This window comes from Onthophagus taurus, chromosome 11 (assembly GCF_036711975.1).
Source record: "Onthophagus taurus isolate NC chromosome 11, IU_Otau_3.0, whole genome shotgun sequence".
Classification (NCBI taxonomy): Eukaryota; Metazoa; Arthropoda; class Insecta; order Coleoptera; family Scarabaeidae; genus Onthophagus; species Onthophagus taurus.
The window spans coordinates 23,474,157-23,498,439 of NC_091976.1; the positions used below are offsets into that span (position 1 = coordinate 23,474,157).

The following is a 24,283-nucleotide window of genomic DNA, read 5'->3' on the forward strand; positions in this document are numbered from 1 at the left end:
TAACAAATCGGCTCCGCAACCCGGCAAAAACAAATTTCAATCCGATATCGGACGAACGTTTTAGGGGGCGACCTTTTGGTCCTCGTCGTTGTCGCCAACCGACGCTCAATGTGATTTATTTTTACGGTTATACCCGTACACACATTGCTTTCATTTCCACGTCAATCCAAATCGACGAGTTTATAGTGTTTGTCGAACGTACTAAGTACGTTGTTGATTCGGTTTTCGTTTTTGTTCGTTAAGTTATTTTGTTAGTTTGATTTTCCTTTACCGGCGGTTTTATGGACATAAAACTACAACAATCATAGTTAAATAAATAATTAATAATAAATTAAATAAATTAATAAGGGACCAAAACGCAGTCCAAACATACTTAGAGATCCTTGACGCAAGCAGCCAAGGAAGCCATAGCTGAAAAACAAATATGGAAGGAAGTCCTGCAAAAGCAAAAAGAGATAAAACAAATAGCATACCAGAAATAGCCGAATCAGGTTACACCAGGGAACGAGGCTAACATGCGACAAAAAGTGTAAAGAAGTAGACACATACTTAGTGGAATCACGAGCGTGATTGGCTTGGAGCCTAGTACGATCCTTAAAAAACAATAACAATGAAAAATTAAACATACCACTCATACCTGTATCAGTTTGGAAAGAACATTGAAGCGAATTGACAGAACAAAGACCTCACTTCATAACACAAACCCCAGAAACACATAAAATAAAAGATCCTGCGATAGAAATAAAAGCAGATCAGGTAAAAAAGCACTAAAGGCAATGAAAAATAACAACACAAGTGGTCCAGAGAGGATTCAAATGGAGAAATATTGGCAGATATCTTTCAAGACTTTACAAATGGCGAAGAAATTTGAAAGGCTTGGAAGTAAGGGTGAATAACATGAATCCATAAAAAAGAACATAGAAAAAAGTAACTACCGATGTCTAATAGTCACAAATTCCTAAAGCAAACTATACGGTCAAATAGTGAAAAATTTGATACTAGAAGAATAGGCACCATGTGAAATGGAAGAACAAGTGGGATTCTGAGCGCTAATATATTCAGTCTAAACCAAATCATAGAGAAGAAAGTAGCCACAGGAAGAACAACACATCTCTTATTTGTGGATCTCACCAAGGCATATGTCACATTAATGAAGGCGGTACAAGAATTACACAGAGGGGCAGAAGCATCAGTAAAGATAAACAAACAAATATCAGAAAGCTTCAACATCACCAAAAGCCTCCGACAAGGATGCACACTATCACCTCTATTAGTTAACATATATGTGTAGATTGTTGTTCTTGAAGAATGGAGAAAGAAATGTAGAGGGATGGACGTAGAACTTAATGAACAAACAACACCGTACAGCCTATATTTTGCTGACAAACCAGGTGGTAGTAACCCAGGACGAAAAACATCTTGAATATAGGCTTGGTTACGAATGTTGTAAAGACACAGTATCTTTATGTGGGCGAAGAAACAAAAGATATGGTGCTAAATGATAACATGATACACCTTGGAACTAAGATGGACCACAGTTGAAGATGTGAAGCAGAAATACGAAGCCGACTACATCGGGGCAAACACATAATAAAAGTCATAAAGTCCCTTCTTTGGTCAAAAAAGATCTAAAAAAAAAGAGAAAACAACAACTATATTCCACTATCTTCATACCCGTGACGCTGTACGGATGCGAAACCTAGCAACTAAATAAACAAATAGAGAACTGGCAGTTGAAATTGATTTCTGGAGAAGAGTTAAACTAGATCATGTGCGAAATACCGAGATACGAGAGATGATAATCGAACAACGATAATCGACGAAGTCGAAAGAAAACAGTTCCAATGGTACAGCTACGTTCAAAGAATGGGTCCAAGAAAAAATCTGGCACCAGGGGACTCGGATGACCGCAAAGGCTGGAGATTTGCAATCGAAAGGCGGAAAACGCTATAAACTGAAATAATATACAGGTGTATCAAATGTCTGGAATATAGCCAATAACTTCGCCATTTGTGGTTTTAAAGAACAATGTTTCAAATGAAAGTTTCTTTATTAACTGTGGCGCATTTTTTGGCGATGTTTGCTTCTTTGCATTGTTTTTGTTTTGTTGCTATGGCAACCAACATTATTATTTTAAATGGGATGCATATGTTTTTCCTGCATATTTTGGTAGAGGATAAATCCCTCTACGCGATGAACATATCACATCATATGGTTGTATGAGAAAGAAATCGAGAAAAAATACATTTTATGAAAATATTAAATCAGCAAATTACAATCAAAGTGGGCGCTGAAATTACGCCGTTGACAGCTTTAAATGTCAAAAAATTGACATTTTTTTTACTCGTCGGACGACAATTACATTATTATTTCTGAATAGCCCATTTAGTTCTGAAACGTTATGTCTCTTATAAGATTTTGATTACGTAACTGGTTAAGTCAGAAAAAAAGGTATTTTTAAATATCTGCCAGCGTTGTTTACGTCATTGCAATTACAAAACCTCATCGTAGTTAGCCCTGATTTAAGAAGCAATTTTAGATATAAATAACATAACTGAAATTGACCTATTTTGAGCCAAGGAATCTGACACCTTCCGTTGTACACGCATTTTGGAGACACCTGTATAAATAAATTATAATATGCATAGTACGGATTTATGATAATAGATGTCAGGAGGTAATGATCAAGTATTAATTAAAAATATTTACTTGAATCATGTAATGTATGAAACGAAGCAAAAGTACATTGCAAAAAAATAACATTTTTAGGTTGGTATTGCTTACGATTTTGACACTGACAGCCGCAACAAACAAATCAAATTGATATTACTCAACAAAAATTACCGAAAGGTACGAATAAATTGATGTTAAAATTGTTAATAAACTGTGCCCGGTTGAAATGCAATCTTAAAATATTATGGTAATAAGTACTGAGTTGGTTAATTCTTATTTATGAATTTGCTTGTAATTCGTTTAATCTTGATAACTTAAAAACTCAAGCTTTACCTTTAATAAGATGATTATTTTCTTTTTATATCGCCTTACATTGCGATTTATGATAAATCTTAATATGTCACATTATGATTAAAATTTTACGGAATGACACTTTTTTGACATTTGACAATCGGTTGATAAATTTCATTTAGTACCAACAATAAAAATATCTATTATTTAATTCATAAACATAATTTTAAAATGATTTTTATCTAAAATCGATAATAAAATGTTTATTTAATGTTTATAAAAAAAGCAAGAATCATAATAAGATTAATTAAAATTTATTGATTATAGTTCAAATTGATGATAATGGATGGTAGCAGAGAATTGTCTTTATAAAAATTTAAATGAAGCTAATTTGTTAATAAAAAACTATATTAATTAAAAACATGTATTTAATCCAATTAGAATTGAAAATTAAGTATTGATTTTTATAATTGTTTCTAAAAATACATTGAAAAAATAAATATCGTTATGTTGGTATCACTAATAGATTCGTAATTGACAGATTTGACAGTGACATAACGAAATTAACCTGTTCTAAAAGGAGGAAAAGGATATTATTCAGCCAAAATCACCGAAAAGTGCGTATAAATCAATTTAAATTGTATTAAATTAATTAGTTCCAAATGCATATTCACAGCTGTTCCAACAAAAACCAATTTATCTATAAATAGTAATAAATCTTTAGATTAACAGTATAAAATGTAGTGAGCTTAAGTTTTGTTCCCCCTCTAAAATGGGATAAAAGATAAACACACGTCCTGTTACGACGACATAGACACACAATCTCTCTCTCACTCTCTTTTCATGCAGCTTATTTGAAATTTGAACAGCTTTACGTCTGATTTATTACATCTCGTGCATAACCCGTCTAAGCAATGATATATGACGATGTCACATCTCTAATATGAAACAGATAAAGATTTGCATTGAAATCTCAAAATTGCTGAATTATTTCGGTCATTTTTATTATTAATCTTCATTTAATTTTGAATAATAACTAACAATTACCGTTTATATTGCAAAAATTTTGATTAATCACCAGTCGTGGCGGTCTGTTAATGAGCAGATATCATGAATAATTAATTGTTTACGGGCATAAACATATTTTACGCATATAATTCCAATGCATTATTTCTTTTTTATTTTTATTAATTCGTTACCCTCCATGTTGCAGGGGATAAAAAGGGGTGAGGAAGGACCTGCACTGTAAAAGGGTGCACGAAATGGTAGTGGGCTTTTAAAATTTGCATTAACCATGATTGACGACGGTCCAAAACTAACACGTTACGTTACTTAACTGCAATTAATATAATATACGAGGTTTTGTACTCATCACAAAATCATTTTTTTGAATATTTTATAACGGAAGAAGACCATAAATAGTTTATACAAACTAGCCGTAGTCGTAAAGTGTAAAATTTGTCCAAAATTAACTACGACTCAACCTTCGGGTTGTATATCAGTCGAGACTGCATCTGCTTCTTTCAAAACATACACAGGACCCGTATGTAGTCGATGAGTGTATATCATGCGTCTTTTTACTACACCCGGGTTCTTTTAAAAATAGAACTTTGAACTTGTTTTTAAGTAAATAGGTTGTTGTATTTGATACCTTGAACTTGTTTTTTTTTACTAAATATTTAAAAGAATCTAAAGATAGTTAATTGGCAAAACCGGTTAACAACAATTTTTTTTCTCATTTGCATTACATCATTAATCTTGATCATACAGGTGCACTAAGCAAGTGAGGTTGTTATAAAATTGAAAGTTGATCTGGTTCAGGTTCGGATTTTTGCATTACCACAACTTTACTTGTCAGTCTAGAGAGTACACGCCTTTGCCTTTACTGCATTCCGTCCGTTTGCGTTTTACTTAGGAGAGTTAAAAGGAATTTCCATCCACGTTATAATATATATCACAATCCGATACGTCTCGGGTAATACACCGCAAAGTTACATTGGGAAAGGTGAGAAATACGTAACTCTTAACTCTTACCTAAGAACCAAACCGACAAAAAGAACCAATTAGAAAGTGTTGATGAAGAACCGTGGTTGTTGTTGTTGTTGCACGATATCTGTTTTATTTTCTATTCGCCACAGCATCATTAAAAAAAACTCTTTCATCACTCAAAACACAATAATAATTAAATTGTTTTAATAATTTCAATAATTAAAAAAAAACTTTTTTTTATAAGCATAAATTTTATGATTCATATTTTGATTAGAAAGGAACCTTAAATGTTTTGACGCGAAATCGTGTTAGTTTCAAAATTATGCCGCGAATTGGTCGTTATATCCGAACAAGTTCTCTGCGCGATGGCAGGACGCGGAGTAAGCGAAAGAGAAGAGCGACTCTTTAGGGCCCCCGCGCCGTTGAAACGCGGGGAAGGCTCGTGGACTGTCGCGCAACATCGAGCAAACCAAACCCCCTTTTACATTCGGTCTTTTGTGTCCGGAACGCTTTTGCTGGACCCGCTTATTCCAAAGCGCGTTTTAACTAACAAATTCCGAACCATCGCTATATTGATTGCTCAATTCTTGTAAACCAATCTTCACGAACACGACACCGTCGTTGTCCTCGAGACAACCCACAAGTGCCTAAGAAGATACCTAATACATCGATAATCTATTACATTCGATGGTCATGTAGTATTATTTCCCCTAAATTAAAAGCTTGACTGTATTTAGTTACCCAGAATGTTTTCTTTTTTTACTTGAATCTAATCAATTTCATTTTATATCACTTTAAAAGAAATCCTTTTTTCATTTCAAGATAAAAAAAAAAATTGGCCACGTCCTCATCTTGATAGATCCACTTGAATAGACGGTTAACAATCTTTGTGAGTGGCTGTAGCCTCTCGTATTTGTTGTCTACGGATATGCAGCGGTGGTGGTGTTACCTGAGTATATGGGGGGAAAAGATCACCCCATGTTAATCCCGACAGACGTGGTGCGCTTACGCAGCGAGGCGCACTCATTTCACATATTGCGAAGGTTCGCGGTGATGGTGGCCCTCTTCGGACCCTCGCACCGCGAACTCCATTGTCCCCGGCATGAATAAGTTTCAGCCTCAAGAGGGCCATGTAGACGGGGAATCGAACAACTCTGAAAGGAGATTATGGTCGAGTTCTCGCGTCAGCTCCTTTTGGTTGTTAATTCCGCGTTTACCGGACGTAGAAATATCGGATGCGGATTATCGCACCGTCACCTCGAACGAGGATAACAGTCAACGAGATGAGAACGTTTCGTAATCGGCTTAAAGATTCGTAAAGACCACGACATATTTTGTTAAATATATCAATTTTACGCGGTTATTCTTCGACGCGAAGACTCATCAAGCTGCTGGAGAGGAGATGATATAAAACGTAAAAGTTTAAATCGACGCTTAAGTTAGGATTTCACCTTAACGGTGCTTTATGAAGTTCATACATAAAACGGTCATAAAAGTCATTTTACAACCGGCTCTTTTCTAACGTTCGTGCAGATGTTGAATGTTTAATATGTTTTATTCGACCGAATGAAATGAATCGTAATGAATCTTTTTATACTACGAAAATTAATGTGATTTATACAAATATTTTTTTATGTACACTCAAGATAGTCCAAATCGATAATTGTCAATATCAAACGCAGTCAACTTAATTAATTGAAAATGATGGGTGACATGATCGAGCGCTTTACTGAAGTCTAGTATTGATGGAATTGGCTGACACAGAGTTGTGTTGTCTTAAATTGATTTTAATTTGACTCTAAAAGTACTAAAAGAATCTTTTGGAAAGCACGACTCAGTTTATAACACAAAGACTTTACGATCACGTTCATTTAGATATTTAGGTCTACCCCACAGTACCGAAAAAAATTATGCAATAGTCGCTTATACAACTCTGCTTATATTTAAATGTAGGTAGATTTGAATATTTTATCGAAAAAAGAACCGAACCGAATGGCGGATGAAATGCCGGTTTGAACGGGTTCACATTGAACAGGTGTATGTACGCGTTGTTCCCATCAGTTATGGCTTTTGGACACACTTTATAGGAAATGCGCGTGAGCGTGTAGCAAGTTCGAACGGGACTACGAATAAAACTTGGAATAGACAGAGTATGCACTAAGTTAATTTCTCTTTTTGTGAATTTTTTTAACTGCATAAACAAATTACATTCAAACAGTTTATCAGTTAATAAAACAGTAGTTTATAGTGTATCTAATATCTTTGAATAGTATCATCTACCTACTGGCTTTGACTCAAACATTAAGGTTCGTTAAGACTATTGGACTGCACCCGACATGTAATTGATGTTACATAAAATATACAGGTGTCTCACAACGTGACTGCCATACTGTCGGGCTTTCCTATACTTCTTTTACGGGCTTTTCTATACTATGCTTTGTGTAAAACTCTCTGCAAATGTCCATTCCATGAGAGGGTTTTGTCTAGGATTACTCCTAGGTATGACTTTGACTATTATCTGACATAGTTTAAAGGCAAAAATGTCATTTTTACATCGTTTCCTACAACGAGATCCTGCAACGAACATATTTTGGAAACAATTGAGTATCCCAGGAATTAGTAACGCTGTAAATTTGCAACATATACTGTTATATGATAAAACATACAAGGTGTTCCATTAAAGAAAATTAACATATTTGCCGTTACGCCTAAATGAAACACCCTGTAGGAATGAAAATAATTTTACGTTATAAAAAGTGGTGAGTAAAACTACTTTTGTAAAAAATATTTTTTCTCTTCAAACAATTTAATAACTATCAACTTTCCGATACTACTAATATAACTCACCCTTTATGTTCCTTCTAGCCTTCAACCTCGTTATCTCGGTTTTTAAACACACCGGTGTTAATTGTTGTCCTAGATATCGTTGTCGCAAATAGCCTTGTTTATAGCGTTCACGTGTGTCTTCGGGTTGTTGAGGATCCTGTCCTTCTCAATGTAGACCCATCTATTTCAGGATGTCACAATTTATATCCCAAAGCGAGTGCAGTCAGTGCTTCTATAGTGGTAGTATTGCAGACGTTATACAAGATTGTATTTTGATTCCAAAAAGCTGGTTTGCAATAAAATAATATTAACCTAAAACTAATCAATACATTGAAGGTTGGTTTTCGGAGAAAACTTCAACTCAATAGATTTAATATAAGGTCCCATCAAATATGCCAGTATCTTTCATGAAGTGTTAGCTATCCCATTCTAAAATTTCGCTGATGGATAGCTGGCAGTGTCTTTCCTGCTTATAGATATTCCACCCGAACGATGTTATGGTATTTCTTCAGTATTTTATATGTTACTCCATTCTCTTGATATGTTTTCCAATTTTTAGCTCATCACTGATAGTATGATCAGCCACATTCACTGATTCACTGATACTCATTCTTTGGTGGCGAGATCTAAGTTCTGTAGTTGTATATTACATATTGTTAGCAATTATTACTAAAGATGATACTGGCATCAAACTGAGAGGACCTACATGATCATCATCCATTAAAATAAGATTTCCCAAACATTTTTTTGACGAGTGTTTCGACGGTTTGTCGTCACACTCCTTCTTCTGCGCAACTGATCGGCCAACATGGATTTGCTGAGCTGTATGTGCCATAATTTGAAAATGGTAGAATAGCGGGTGAATGTTTCACATGGCAGCAAATTGGAGATATCCAACTGAGAATATGAAAAAGATGATCATGACAGGTGACGATCAGGTGTCCTAAAATTCCGTAACTGAGAATTACCAAGAATGATTTTAGAACAGGCATATTCGAAACTACAAAACGTTTAGTATTTTAAAGATGGCTGTTTTTATTATCGCCTCTACCGGTTTCGATTGCTATACTTCAATCATCCTCAGGAGTTAGCCACGTCATTAAAACATATTTTCAAAAACATAATTTGTTTATTATTTTTAGATGCTATTTTCTTGATTTGGACTTCTAATTGGACTAATTAAAATTGAGATGGAAAGAAATAACCAAAAAAATAATACAAAACATTTGCCAAACACGAGAAACCTAAAGCTAAGATACTTCAAAGCTAAAAAGAATAAAAGAAATAAACGATTTAATTAAAATTTTTTTTTAATAAAAAAATTAAATTTTGATGTTTATGAATAGAAGTATTAAAGAAAATTTTTATTTATACTAGTTAAAATGTTATTTTTTTTTTAATAATACATCCTAATTAAAATGAACTCTACATGAGCCACTAAAAACTAGAATAACAAAACTTCTTACTAGTTGTACGCAAACTCTTCGTGGACGTGCGTAATTTTAAATTAATGAGGACATTATACGACCGCCAAAGCTCGACTTGGTTGTTATTTTAACAATGGGAACTTGGAGGGCGCTTTAGAAACGTTGAATCAAGCCCGCGGGCCCAATTCCAACCGGCTAAAACTCTTATATTGAAAAAATAAAACACATCTTATGAATAAAAGTTTTGAATACATTGAAATAATTACTTTTATTAAACGATAATTAATACATTTAAACATTTAGCAAAGTTGTATAAAAACATTTTTTTATTCAGCATTCACTAACTGGTAAAAATATGTAGTAGAGTCTTCAAGGAGCACATCGGGTTTGTCAAATTCCAAAACGACACCATCTTTCATCACTAAAACCCTATCGTAATCTATCACTGTTTGCACTCGGTGCGCAATTGTAATCACAGTGCTTTTTCTGAAAGCTGTACGTAACGTGTTTTGTATTTGTCTATCAGTTGTTTGATCTATATTTGCAGTGGCTTCATCGATACATAAAATCTATAATTAAAAAATTTGTTAAAATTGTGAATTTTTTGTAAATTTTTTTTTTACTTTAGCGTTATGAAGTAAAGCTCTTGCTAAACAGACAAGTTGTCTTTGACCAGATGATAAATTACTACCCCCAGTAGCAACTTCCGCCTCCAATCCACCCAATCTCCTCACAGTCGCTAGTAAATTAGCATTATTAATCGCAGTCCAAATTTCTGTATCTCGATACTCATTTAACGGATCTAAATTATCCCTTAAACTTCCGCTAAATAAAAACGGATCTTGGGGAATACAAGACAACCTTGAACGTAACGCTCTTAATGATATATGAGAGATATCTATTGAGTCTATCGTTATTTTCCCTGAGGTTATTTCACATAACCTAAATAATGAGGTAAAGAGACTTGTTTTGCCCGCACCGGTTCTCCCAACAACACCAATTTTTTCAGCGGGTCTGGTTTTAAAATTAACCCCTTTTAATGAAGGTGGTAAATTTCTTCGATAATTTAATACAACATCTTCAAAGGCGATTACACCTTGACTTGGCCAAGCATAAGGGGGATCAGTTATAAAATTAGAATTTTCACTAATAACAATCTCCACGTATCGATTAACTCTTTCAACAGCAATCATTTCCCTTTCTGTTTCTGTAAAAGCGTTTACGACTCCGTTTAAAAGAGCTGTTACCGACAGAGCGTAAGTTATCGCTAATCCAACTAAACCGGGATCGGCGACATCAAATTGATGTTGAATAACCGCGATTATAACCACTCCTGTAACCATTGCAACTCCGATAAATTGGAGTCGTAACCCTAACCATTGAGCGGCTGCTTGTGAAGCCAATTGAGTTTTTTGGTTAACTTCAACGTAGTCTTCGTTGTCCCTTTTAAATCTACCGGTGGTTCTAAAAGATCTAATGACCGCCAGACCTGGAGGTAATTAAAATTCTGTCAGCTTTGGGATGTTATGAATATGAAATGAAGTCTAGAAAGTTCCCCCAAGATTAAAAAACGACACTTACCTTGTAATGACTCGTTAAAATGACTGTAAACAGGCGATAGCGTAACGCTTGATAGTCTCTTCAATTCCCTTGAGGTTAATCTATAATGGTTTTGGAGCCAATGGTAAATGGGGATTAATGGGATTAGTACTAAACACAACCAAGGTAACCCATATATTGTTATAATTACGCTACCTAGAAATTAATTATTAGTGAAGTACAGTAAAACCTCGATATAACGGATTAATACGGGGCGAGAGTGTTCGTTATAGTCAAAAGTCCGTTATATGAATAATTTTAATGCATACAAAGTCGGATAACGTTGCGTTCAGTCTATGTGGCTTTATATTTATACCAAAGACGGTAGAATCTAAGAAGGCTACATAATAGGTGCACAGCTCGAAGGCCCGTTCGTGACGTCAGCGCTGAATAACAACTAAAACTAGAACTAACAGTAGTATAGACAGCTCGCGAAATATCCCGATTATATCTATAAACATGGAATAGAGCAATTAGGGGAATAACCCGAGTTGGATTCTATCTATGAACACTGATGTGTTTGTATTAAACATCAGTTAATAATATCAATAGTATGACTTAAAAATACCTTTACCAATACTTACAAAGTACAAATTTAGATATCCTCAACAGAAGTAACGAACCGACTTTTGTTACCAAGAGTTAGTTCCGACTTAGTTCGCAAATCGCAAACTGGCATGTTTCACGTGAAATTACTTTAGCGGATTACAAGCATATTCGCTTTGTCATTGTAGCAGACATGACAAAACAAACAGAATTCAGAATCCCCTCACTCACTGATTGGTGTTCTTTTTGTAGACACATCAGCGAAGAGGTCGACGAAATCAAAACAAATATTGAAAGCAGAGAGGATTTCGAAATAGCCTCTTTTCAACTAAACAATCTCATACATAGTGCATATGAATCTAGCTGTCCAATAAAACACAAAAGAGCACAATTCAATGAGCCTTGGTGGAATAAGGACCTTAAAAAACAGCGAGTTATGGTGAAGAAGACTATATAATAAAGTTAGGCACCTCATGGGACCTCTATAGGAAAGTCCTAACCGAATATAACTTGGTTATCCATAAAGCCAAAAGAAAAACCTGGCGCAGCTTCTGTGAAGGCATAGACAATACGCCTACAGTTGCTCGTCTGCATAAGATCTTGGCAAAAGATCACAACACTGATCTAGGCCACCTATGCAAACAAGACGGTAAATACACTGAGGATGCTTAGAAATCGTTGGAGCTCCTACTGAGTACACACTTCCTCAAAAGTCTGCCCCTACGCAGATGCCGACCCTGAAGTAGTGGACATAACTCGTCAATCAGGTAGGGTTCGCAGCATAGCTGGGAACATTTTTACACCCAACAGAATAAGGTGGGCTATTTCTAATTTCAAGTCCCTAAAATCGTCTAAATAAAAGGAAATGGAATTCTGCCTATTTTTCTGCAAAAAGGCTTAATAATAATATCTTTATTGTGCAAAAACATTCAAGTGCTACACTCATCAATCAGTAGTACAATAACTGTATAGACAAGTATAATAATAATTATAACTAAGCAAACGCAAGACATCAATCATAGCAACAATAGTCAACTGTTTTATCTTCATTCAGGCTCAATTTATTCATTGCAAACCAGAGCTCGGCATTAGTCTTCGATGAATCAGCTAAATCACAAGTAGTCTGGGAATCCTTGCTTTTACTGATTAAAGTGGTGTCGTCTGCATATCTGATTACGGACGCACTGTGAATGCTGTTAGCTAAATCAATTAAGAAAAGAAGAGGTCCCAGGATTGACCCCTGAGGAACCCCGGTATTAACGATCATTTTCTTGTATAAGTTACCATGACAGTTTACAATTTGTGTTCTATTAGTTAAATACGTTTTTATTAAAGTAACGCTTCCAGAATCGAAGTTATATTTCTTTAGTAATAGATCTTGTTGTACACAATCGAAAGCCTTACTTAGGTCGCAAAAAATGGCTGTCAAGTACTTTACTTAGAAGACCTGCTCCCAGTAATAATATCCCTATATACAGGGTGATTCAAAAAACCGCTGACAGACTTTTTATTGCAGATAATGTTTAATTTTAAAGAAATTTTGATCCGGTATATCTCGCCAACGAGGCATTTGCGAACCCATGTATATTAAGACTATTTATCTTAATTTTTCATGTATTATCTACTCTAGAAGTCTGTCAGCGGTTTTTTGAATCACCCTGTATAACTAGCTACAGCCTTAGCTATATACCCACACTATGGAGGAAAGTAAAGGTGGTCTTCATACCTAAAGGTGGTAGGCAGTGTTTTGATGGCACCTACGGACATAAAGGTTCAAGACCTCAATACTAAGGTTTATCAAAGACCTACATTTGCCCTAAACCTTTGGAGGGCTAAAGTTACAAGAGATCTTATAGGTCGCGGTAACTCCCCTCAGCCCGGCAGCAATAATAATAATGACTTCAAAATATTTCATCCGTTATATCCGTCGTATATAAGTCAGTTCTAACAAGGTCCGTTATATCGAGGTTTTACTATATTTACATAAAAAAAATAATTACCTAATAAACCAAACAATTGGGCTAAAAGTATATTTAATATAAACGGTAATGAATCATCCACAGTGTACGTATCACTCGAAAATCGATTTAAAATTCTTCCCAATGGTTCAACATCAAAAAACACTGATTTCGCCTTTAAAATAAAAAAAAAACATTAAATGTATTCTTTTACACGATTTTTTTTACTCACAATCATTATATTTTTTAATAAACTCTTATGAATACTCAAAGCAGCAACGATTCCTCCGTATGCAAATAAAAACGCCCGACACAATGTAAAAACCGAATTCAAACAAGCCAACAAGATATAAATTAACATATAATACTTAATCGATTCCTCCAAATCGCCCTCAAATTTAAACGAATTTGTGTGGTAATCTTCGTAATGTTGCGTTAAATTTGTCGTGTTTTTTTCGTTGGAATTCGTAACCCAAATTGAAAGCCACCAATCGGTTAAATTCCGACTCGTTTGCATAGTAACCAAAGAAAGGATCACTAACAAACTAAGTAAATGTCCTATTGCTTTCCAATAAGATTTATAAACCCCGAATTGAACGGTTCCAGATTCACGAAATTCTTCCTCTAAAACACTATCATTCGATTCGTTATCATTTCCCTCCGATTTAAAACTTTCCATAACAGAATTTGTTAACGACGTTTCGCCTAATTCTAAATCAATGGGGAGGGCATCGTCAATTCCTCTAAGAACATCAACCGGTTTTCCTTGTTTTTGTATTTCTCCATTATCCATTAAAATAACTCGATCTGCTTTAGTAAGATATTTCAAGTGGTGAGTACATAATATTCTCGTTTTATTTTTAAGTATCCCCATAATACAATTTTGATAAATATCTTTAGCAACTTTAGCATCAACAGCGGAGATAACATCATCAAGGAGATAAATTTGTTTATCTTGATATATAGCTCTCGCTAAAGCAACTCGGGCTTTTTGACCGCCGGAAAGAGTCATTCCACCTTCGCCTATCCCAGTTAAATCTCCAGCCGGTAATTGATCCAAATCTTCACCGAGACAACACCCGGCGATAACCTCGAGGTATTTACTTTCATCGTAAGCTTTCCCAAAAAGAATATTATCTCTTATTGTACCTCTTTGAAGCCACGGTTGTTGGGTTACCAAAGCAAATCCGACGTCGGGGTCGCAAATTGAAACATAACCACTTTGTTTATTTAATTCCCCGAGGATCGCTGAAAAAATCGATGATTTCCCACTCCCCACACTTCCTATAACACCGATAAATTCACCCTAAAGTAAATTAATCAAATTAAATTAATCCAATAATCCAAAAAAATCAATACTTTACTTTATTAATTCTTAAATTTAAATTTCTCAAAAAAAATTCTCCCGTTTCAATGTTAGATCTCGAAGGGGATTCTTCATTACTCGAAGATTTCTTTCCTACACCTTTATCTTTGATGTGTTTTCTTTTAATATTATGTAACTTTTCTTTTTCTTCCCTACTTAAAGGTTTTCCCCAAGAAAAATTAGCGTTTGAAACAATTACATCGGCGTTATTCTCATTTTCCGTTAACTCGTTATCGTAGTACTCGTCAAAATCTAAATCGGGAAGCTAAAATTTTAATCGGAATAATGTTGATTATAAATTAAAAAAATTAATATTTACATCTAAAAGCTTTTGAATTCTTTTTAATGAAACCCACGCTTCTGTAACTCCGTTTAAAACCCAAGGAAAAGCGTTTAACGGTGCTATTAACATATTTAAAAGGGCTATGCTGGTGAAAACCTTTGACGCCGTTAATTCGTTTCCTAATAAAACGTAAGTTACGAATGTTAAAATTGAAATTAAAACGGGCGTTGTGGCCCAAAAGTAAACACACAATGCGTCCAGGTATTTTCGACCTTTTAAATATTTTATTTCTGAATCCCTAAATTCTAAAAAAAAATTATTAGTTTGTTTTATACAAGAGGGTTGAAAAATGTACTTAATTTGAAAATTAAATAAATGTTTATAAACTGTTCCTTAAAAAAATCATCAAAAAGAAATTGCGGACGATTTCTCGCGATTTCCAAACATTTCCAGAAAATTTTATTGAGAATTCTACGTGAATCCCTATTTTCTAAACATTTTCCAGAATCTCCAAGAATTGGCAGAAGATTTATAAGCATTTTCAAAGATATCTAAAAATTTCTTTGATTTTCTGTGTACAGGGTGGTTCAAATTCGATGTCCGAATAGGCTAACTCGAAAACTATAAGAGTTAGAAGAAAAGTAGCTGACATGTCATGATCTCGTTTTTCGAGAAACTGCTAATGCCGAAAACCTCATAGCGCTATCGTCTTTTGTTTTTCCGCTAGAGGCCAAAATTGAAAATATCGTAAAACCCGCAAATGTAATTGTCTTGGTTATTATTATAGGTGGAGTATTATAACTAAGACATTATATGGACACTTTTTTACAGAGAATTTGATGACGTAGTCAAAAAAAATTTGTCGGTTTTAGATTTTGAGATATTATCACAATTTTCGTTTTTTTAAATGGAAACAACCACTGATTATTCGCTTAATAAATTCGTTATTTTTTCTGATTACAAAAATATAGGGTTTGACAGGTCTATTTCTTATTGTTTTAGAATAAAACTAAAAATAAACTTTTCTTTTAGTGTTGTCGAAGGAATTAAATTTACAGTTTCCTGTAAATTACGGTTCTATAACTAAAAATTAAAAAAACATATTTTTGATATTTGAAACAAATATATTTGTTGAACTGTTTAATCTATATATGTTTTACACAAAAGTTGGAATAGATTGCATTATTTCACATTGTTTATTACGATTTAATATTATTTTTAAATGACTTAATAAATTATCGATAAAGATGAGCGCCATCGCTCATATGTTTTTTTTTTAATTCAAATAAACATAGCAACATTTGTTTGTATTCAAAAATTTTCTGAAGTGTCACTTTAAAAATCCCGTTTTTAAGATCAATTACAAAAATTTTAAAACGTTTGTCATGTTAGAATGTTACATATTAAAAAATTATTTGTTTTTAAATACCAGAACTTATATTCGTATTTAATTGTTAACTTTTTAGATTTTACCTACCGCCCCGTAACTTACAGGAAACTGTAAATTTAATTTCCTCGACGACACTAGATGGAAATTTTATAAAAAAAGGTTTATTTTTAGTTTTATTCTAAAACAATAAGAAATAGACCTGTCGAACCCTATATTTGTAATCAGAAAAAAATAACGAATTTAATAAGCGAATAATCAGTGGTTGTTTCCATTTAAAAAAACGAAAATTCTCATGATATCTCAAAATCTAAAACCGAAAAATTTTTTTTGACTATGTCATGAAATTCTCTGTAAAAAAGTGTCCATATAATGTCGTAGTTATAATACTCCACCTATAATAATAACCAAGATAATTGCACTTATTGGTTTTACGATATTTTCAATTTTGGCCTCTAGGGGAAAAACAAAAGACGATAGCGCTGAGGTTTTGGGCATTAGCAGCTTCTCGAAAAACGAGATCATGACATGTAAGCTACTTTTTTTCTAACTCTTATAGTTTCCGAGTTAGCCTATTCGGACATCGAATTTGAACCACCCTGTACTTTCTGGTGATGTTTGCAATGTTTCAAACTATTACACGTATTCCCAAAAAGTTTTCAAAGATTTCTAAACGTATCTCTATTTTTCAAAGATTTTCCAGAATCTCCAAGTATTGGCAGAAGATTTATAAGATTTTCAAAGACATCTAAAAATTTCGTTGATTTTCTAAATGCTTCCTGGTGATATTTGAAATGTTTCAAACTATTACACGAATTCCCAAAAAGTTTTCAAAGATTTCTGAACGAATCCCTATTTTCTAAAGATTTTCCAAAATCTCCAAGTATTGGCAGATGATTTATAGGATTTTCAAAGACATCTAAAAATTTCTTTGATCTTCTAGATACTTCCTGGTAATATTTGAAATGTTTCAAATTATTACACGAATTCTCAAAAGGTTTTCAAACATTTCTAAACGGATCTCTATTTTCCTCAAACAAGAATCATCAAAAAATACCCAGAAACTGCGGATATCGAAACATTTCTAGAAAATTTTACGAAGAATTCTAAGTGAATCCCTATTTTCTAAAGATTTTCCAGAATCTCCAAGTATTGGCAGAAGATTTATAAGCGTTTTCAAAGACATCTAAAAATTTCTTTGATTTTCTGGATACTTCCTGGTGATATTTGAAAAGTTTTAAACTATTTCACGTATTTCCAAAAAGTGTTGTAAGATTTCTAGACGGATCCCTATTTTCTAAAGATTTTCCAGAATCTCCAAGTATTGGCAGAAGATTTATAAGATTTTCAAAGACATCTAAAAATTTCGTTGATTTTCTAAATGCTTCCTGGTGAATTATTACACGAATTCCCAAAAGGTTTTCAAACATTTCTAAACGGATCTCTATTTTCTAAAGATTTTTCTCAAACAATAATCATCAAAAAATATCCAGAATTTCTAAATAATTTCAATGCTTCCCAGAAGAAAGTCTTCAACGGATTTTCTATGACATCCACTGATTTTTCACGAACTCTCAAAGGTTTCTAAAGATATCCAAAAGTTTCAAAGAGTCTTGTGAAATTTCTATATGTTTCAAATATTCAAAAAATAACGAAATGATTTTTAAAGACATCACAACGGTATATTTACGCATTTCCAAAGAGTTTTCACAGGTTACTGATATTTCCAGAAAATAATGAAGAATTTCAAAACCTCTTCTAAGATCACTAAAGATTTTCACTATTATTAGTAGTTTCAAAACATTTTGTTGCGTTTTCAAGTATTGTTAGAAAGATTTATAAAGATATTTTGAAGTTACAAACAATTTCTTAGGATTTCCAGTGATTGTCATGTATTCATTCAAGTTTTAAAGAATTTTCAAATTTGTCAGAGTCTCCAGAGATTTTCTGGGACTTCCAAGTGTTGCCAGAGGATTTGTAATGATTCTCAAAGCTACACTGGAGTTTCTAAAGATTTTCTGCAGTTATCAAACACACCCAGAAAATGAAAATGCTTTAAGATGTTCAGTATCTATAGCTATCTAAGATTTTCCAAAATTACCAAAAATATTCTATACAGTTTCTGAGATATAATTTTCTGAATATAAACGACTTCTGAAACATTAGAAAGATTTCCAGGCGTTTTTAATGTATTTCCAAGAATTTTTAGAGATTTCCAAAATAATCAAAAAGTTTCTAAACGTTTTCAGAGATATTCTACGAATTTTTAAGATTTCCAATGTTGTTCCGAAATGTTTAAGAAGTTTTAAAATTATTAAAGTGTCTAAACATTTTTTAATACGTTTCAAAAAATTTCAGTAGATATTTATACATTTTCAAGAATATTTAGAGAATTTCCAATGTTATTCTGAGATATCTTAGAAGTTCCAAAATTATCAAAGTATCGAAACGCTTACTTAAAGACATTTCAAAGATTTTCATAAATTTCCAAGAAATTTTACGATTTGCAAACTTATCCAAAGACATTTGAGAATTTTCAAAACTAACAAAAAGTTGTCTAAACATTTTTTGTGAGTTGTCAAACATTGCCAGAGGATTCTTAAACACTTTAAATAATCTTCGGAGTGTTTCTGATGATTTTGTAAGATATCAAAGGGTTTCGAAAGACTTCTAAAGTTATAGAGACATTTTTAAACAATTCTTAAATTATCAAAAGCAGTCTAAACAGCTTTTGAGAAGGTTTAACCAATATTCAAAGGATTTCTATATATTTCAGAGACATTTTAGACGATTTCCAAAGTTATCAGGGGATGTCTAAGAGATTCCTAAATTGTCAAAGAATGTTTAAACACTTTCTAAGGCATTTCAAAGATATCCTAAGTATTTTCAAGAACTCCTATACGATTTCCAAACTTATACAAAGATAATTAAGAATTTCCAAAATTAGCAAAAAGTGTCTAAAAGTTTTTTGTAAATTGTCAAACATTTCCAAAAGATTTTAAAAGACGTCAAACAATCTTCAGAGGCTTTCTGATGATTTTCTAAGATATTTAGACATAATTTTGAGATAAGTTTAATAACTAATAATAACTCAAATAAGTACATTTCTCAATTTATTATTGATTGTAAAAAATAATAATTAAATTACTTGTAACTAATCTTATAAAATGGTCCTCCCAAACGTGAATTTTAATAGTTTTAATTCCCCTCAAAATTTCCGTCATTATTTTAATCCTTTTATCTTTTTGTTCCATCATTTTTGTACTAAGTTGGCCGATTTTGTTCGCAATAAATTTATTGATCGGTATTAAAATCAGTGTAAATATGACTCCAGCTAGAAAAGCGACTCCAACTTGATTGTACAACAAATACAAAGTTACTGCAATCTTTTTATAAACTTTTAGTTAGATTAAATTATTTTTTTTTGATATTAGTACCTGAAATGGAATACTCCATAAAGCATGAAAACTCGGACAAGAATTCACAACTCGATCGGTATCCGTTGACATGAAATTAACAATTTCCCCAATTGAAAATGCGTTATTTAGAACAGTGCTACTAACGGTTAAAGTTTTTTTATAAATAGTTGTGATTAAAGCACCACGAATTTTCAATCCAACTATTGCCATTAAGAAATTGAAATGGGTATTAAAAAAGGAACCTAATAAATTATTGATTTATTAATTAAATTGAGCAAAAAAAATTTTTTTACCAAGAAGAGTTGTTGTGAATAACCCAACAGCATAACCATACCCATTTTGAATATTTTCATTTTTATCCTCAATGAACCCGACTAATTTTCCAAGAAGCATTGGCCCCGCGAATCCTAACAAATCAGCAAATAATTTTAAAGCCCCAATGCTGTAAAATTGAACCCAAAAACATTTATGCAACGCCCGAAACAAAGAGTTATTATTGTTGTTGCTTCTGCTGAATGCAACATCGGGAACAAGAGGAGGACTCGCATGATCTGCCGGGGGCCTTTCTGGAATATTAAGTCAATTACCCCCTTCTAATCAGAGCGAAAATACTACGTACCTCCATCGCCAATTAGTGCCCTCTCCAGTTTTCTACTCAAAGTGTCGCTCCGCAACGAATCGGGCAAGTCGAAGAGGTCGTCCGGGAACACGATCTTCTCTTCCACTCCTTTCTGCATCAGGGGACTTACCCAGTGGAAGAAGAGTTTTGAAAACCAAGCGGCGTCCTCCATCGCTACTCCTAAATAATTGGGGTCCCTCGCTTCCAAGAACCTTAGGTACGCGCTTCCGCTCAACAATGGGGTATTTTCATCATTCTACATCAAAATTATTTACACAAATTGACAATTTAAACATAATTGACTTTTAAAATTCAAAATATAACCTAAAGTAGAAACGTCAATTTGACATTTAAATGTCAATATTTACGTCTTAAACGTCATTTTGATATACAGTTGCTTACAAAATTATATATACAGGGAATGGAAAATAAAATTGACTGTACAGTTAAGCAAAAGTGATTAAGTTTAGAGTCCACTAACTTTTTGGTGTAGTTTGGCGAAATTCTGTATCACATTTTAGAAATTTTTGTTCAAATTTTGTGTTCTCAATTTTGTTAGCAACTGTAGTACACGATATAATTTGAACTTACTCTTTGTGGCTCGGCTACAAGATAATCGGATTCTCCTTCATTCGGAATTAAAGTAATTCCATAAAAGACATGAAGGATGAAGGTGAAAATGGAAAATCCAAAAGCCATTTTTAATCCGCTCGATTTATGTTCGCTCGCTCTGTATAAAAGGGCATACGATCGCAGATTAATCGCGCTTAACACCGCGATGATTGTCCAAGAAAAAATTATGAAAAGTGGCCCTCGAGCGCTTAACCCGAGCCTTCGTCGAAGGATAAAAGTATACCCGAGGTGTATTAACCAGGTTAATAATTGAACGGCGGATAAAAAATAGAAAATCGTAAATTTATCAACGTCCCATTTGTTAATGACTATGTAAACGTGTAACGTTGGGGCGAAAGCGAGTAAAAAGACGATAAAACTGCGTAAAGTAATCGCGCGTAGCTGTAAAAGGCCTCTTTGGACGTGGTATGTTTGTCTTCCGAAGTAATAGGCAGATGATATCGCCAAAAGGAATAAAACAGGGATTTGAAGGCATAATTGTTGAAAACATATCCCTAAATCGTGAGTTTTTGGTGACCAAATGTTTAAACCGTTTGGGCCACAAAGAGATTCCCATTCCCAATGCCATCGGTGATCCATTCCGGTTTTATCCATAATTTTTTGTTTATCTAAAAAAGAAACAAATTAATAGTATATTATTATATGAGCATATAATAAGGGCTATTATTCACGAAGGTCAAGTTTATGTCACGAGCGTAGCTAGTGGCACAATTAACCTGAGTGAATAATAGCTCATTATATGCGAATCCACGACTATTGAAATTGATTCCATAAACTTATTTTTTAAATAGATTTTTGAATAAAGTTTAAACGTCAATATGACACAAATTCAATGTTACTAACTGTAACCAACTTCACAACAATTTGTCAAAATTAAATGTCAATTTTATATAACGTCGTTTTCTTTACGAAAATTAATTAATTTATGCTTAAATCATACGAAAAAAGGAATTTGTTTAGGTTCTTTTAATGTTAAAGCTTTAGAAACTCCTAAAAAATTGAATTAAATTGACGTTTTTTGAAATTTTAACGTTTCAAATAATTATTATTAGTCTGTCAAGTTGGTTACCCGTAAATGCCCGTGAATAATGATTATTATTCACTCCGTGAAAAATGATTACCCTTTTGTTTTAGAAAACTCATTCATAAGGTATATGTTATAAGGTAGTCGTGGACAAAGAAAATTTTGAAACGAAATTGGCGCGCCATCAGTTGATGGAATATGCAACTACCATGTTTGTTTACAGAAATCTGTAAGATCTATCAAAAACATTGTTTACCTAGTCTTTAGGTGTTTAACGAGCGATAATTTGAAGCAAATTGTGTATTAATTATAATCAGTGATAAGAAATCGTTAATAATTACCAAATCGTGGAGAAAGTTGTTAATCCTCCAAATCGATACCAAAACAAATCGTTTCAACACCAAAACACATCTCATCCACAAGGTACAAACAAGCTTTATTCGCGGAACTCATTCACGATAATCACCAAATTAGTAAGTCTTATCTGGAATTAACTAAATTTAAAATATGCGGTGATTCATTCACTGTTGTTATTAAAATTCTTTTTGTTTGTAGGTTATGTTCAATTTGCTGTCATTGTCACTTTAATCACTTCCTTTTTAACACAACCTTAGTTCGATCTGTCAAAGTGTAGATGGTGCTCATGGAGGTTGACGCGGTTAATTCAAATCAATTAATAGAAATAATTAATTATTTAATCTCAAATAACTCGGTTTGTTTTAAAAATCAATCGAGAGAAGAATCCGATTTAACCGATCCCGAAAAATTCGAAATAGCCCGAGATGTTTTTGAAAAAAGTAAATCGAATTTTTTAGCGCGATTCGGAAAACATTTAAAACAAGAATTTTTGGAGTTTTTTAAAACTTGTTCCGATCACCCCGAAGAAATTTTAGAAATAAACACATTAATCTCTAATTTGAGCCGATTTTTCTCCGAAAACGATCATAAATTAAAAACGAAAAATCGCCGTTACGAAGCTTTAAAAAAATTAATTGAAGGGAACGCGTATTTTTCCGAAAATGAAATGATGAAAAGAAATCCTTTGCTTTACGAACAATTAGTGGGACAATATTTATCTGAGAGTGAAAAGAAAGAACGCGATATGTACATCGAAAAAGATACACTCGTTAAAATCTTATTGGAAGGAATCGAAAGAGATTTAACCGAAGAAATTTTAAAAAAACAATTAGATGAAGAAAACCTTGAAGAAGACCGAAATGAAATAAAACACGTTCAAGACGATGATGATGAAGATGAAAATGAGGATAATGACATAAATAAATCGTTTAAATGGGGTGAATTTCCTCATTCCGAACCATCAACATCGAAATGGGGCGAAATAAAACATAAAAAAGAAAAAACTAAATTTAATAAAAGATCAATTATCACAAAAAAGAAAAATGTTTTATCACAAAAAGATTATATCACAGCGGCAGAACGAAAACTTTTAAAAGAAGAGTTTACAAGTATAATGCACCAAAACTTTTTAAACGGAAAAGACGATTTCGATTACTCCACAATCGACAATAACGACGAATACGATAACATCGAAATTTTGGATCACGACGAAGAAGAAAAGTATTTCGATTCCGAAGAACCGGACGATGTTCAAATGGATGAGAAGAAAGTTGAGATTAATGAGAGTTCTGAAGATGAATTAGATATTTATATGAACGCTTTAAATCAACATCCTTCTGTTATTAATCTTTCAAAAGATCTTGAAAAAAATGTAATCAATTAATTTATAATAAAAAAAAATCTTTTTAAAATGTACAGTTTGTATCAAAAGTTACAAATAAATTTCAAATTTTGCTTCTTTTATGGTTATTATTCCATCTAATTAAGATACCTTTAGTTTCATTAAGTACTTCTAATCTAAGAGGATTGCTACATATCGATAAATTAAGCAGAGAAACAACAAAGATGCATTTAAGGATTAAGACGGTAATAACGACTGAGGGTGATACGTGGTGTGACATATTGGACCGATACTGACGTCATTTTCTCCAGTTCTTGAAATATGAGTATGAAAATTTCCAAAAGTGTTAATAAAAGTGTCCTCTTTCCAATGAACCAACGCGTTTTGTAAAATAGCTTTTAGTTTTTGAGAAAAGAATATTTGAAGTTTTGATAAAATTTTCGATGTTGCAATTTTAATCGATAATTTTCAAAATTCGCAATAAAATTAATTTCTTGAAGGATCCTTGTGAAAATATCACCAATTAGTAATTAAAGTATCCTCT

General features: G+C 33.0%; 3 protein-coding genes across 3 annotated transcripts in view; 1 reads left to right on the top strand and 2 right to left on the bottom strand.

The window, feature by feature from the left end:
- The window catches only part of LOC111427583 (kinesin-like protein CG14535), a 134,248-nt gene extending 128,918 nt beyond the window's left edge, over positions 1–5,330 (bottom strand). The window contains exon 1 of the mRNA XM_071199933.1: positions 4,999–5,330. The gene's annotated coding sequence lies outside the window, so the exon portion shown is untranslated. The remainder of the gene's footprint in view (positions 1–4,998) is intronic.
- Positions 5,331–9,455: 4,125 nt separating this feature from the next.
- Positions 9,456–22,472, bottom strand: LOC111415581 (ATP-binding cassette sub-family C member 10). The gene is made up of 13 exons (XM_023047332.2): positions 22,382–22,472; positions 20,975–21,624; positions 20,384–20,639; positions 20,058–20,330; positions 19,783–20,006; positions 19,494–19,731; positions 14,995–15,263; positions 14,674–14,940; positions 13,542–14,615; positions 13,352–13,484; positions 10,788–10,961; positions 9,830–10,695; positions 9,456–9,775 (listed from the first exon to the last, which is right to left on the bottom strand). Exons 2-13 carry the CDS (start codon positions 21,608–21,610, stop codon positions 9,533–9,535), a joined length of 4,653 nt encoding a protein of 1,550 aa, XP_022903100.2. The 5' UTR covers positions 21,611–21,624; positions 22,382–22,472; the 3' UTR covers positions 9,456–9,532.
- LOC111415590 (coiled-coil domain-containing protein 97) lies at positions 22,424–23,856 on the top strand. Its single transcript, XM_023047340.2, has 2 exons — positions 22,424–22,513; positions 22,596–23,856. Exon 2 carries the CDS (start codon positions 22,675–22,677, stop codon positions 23,779–23,781), a length of 1,107 nt encoding a protein of 368 aa, XP_022903108.1. The 5' UTR covers positions 22,424–22,513; positions 22,596–22,674; the 3' UTR covers positions 23,782–23,856.
- Positions 23,857–24,283: the final 427 nt, after the last annotated feature.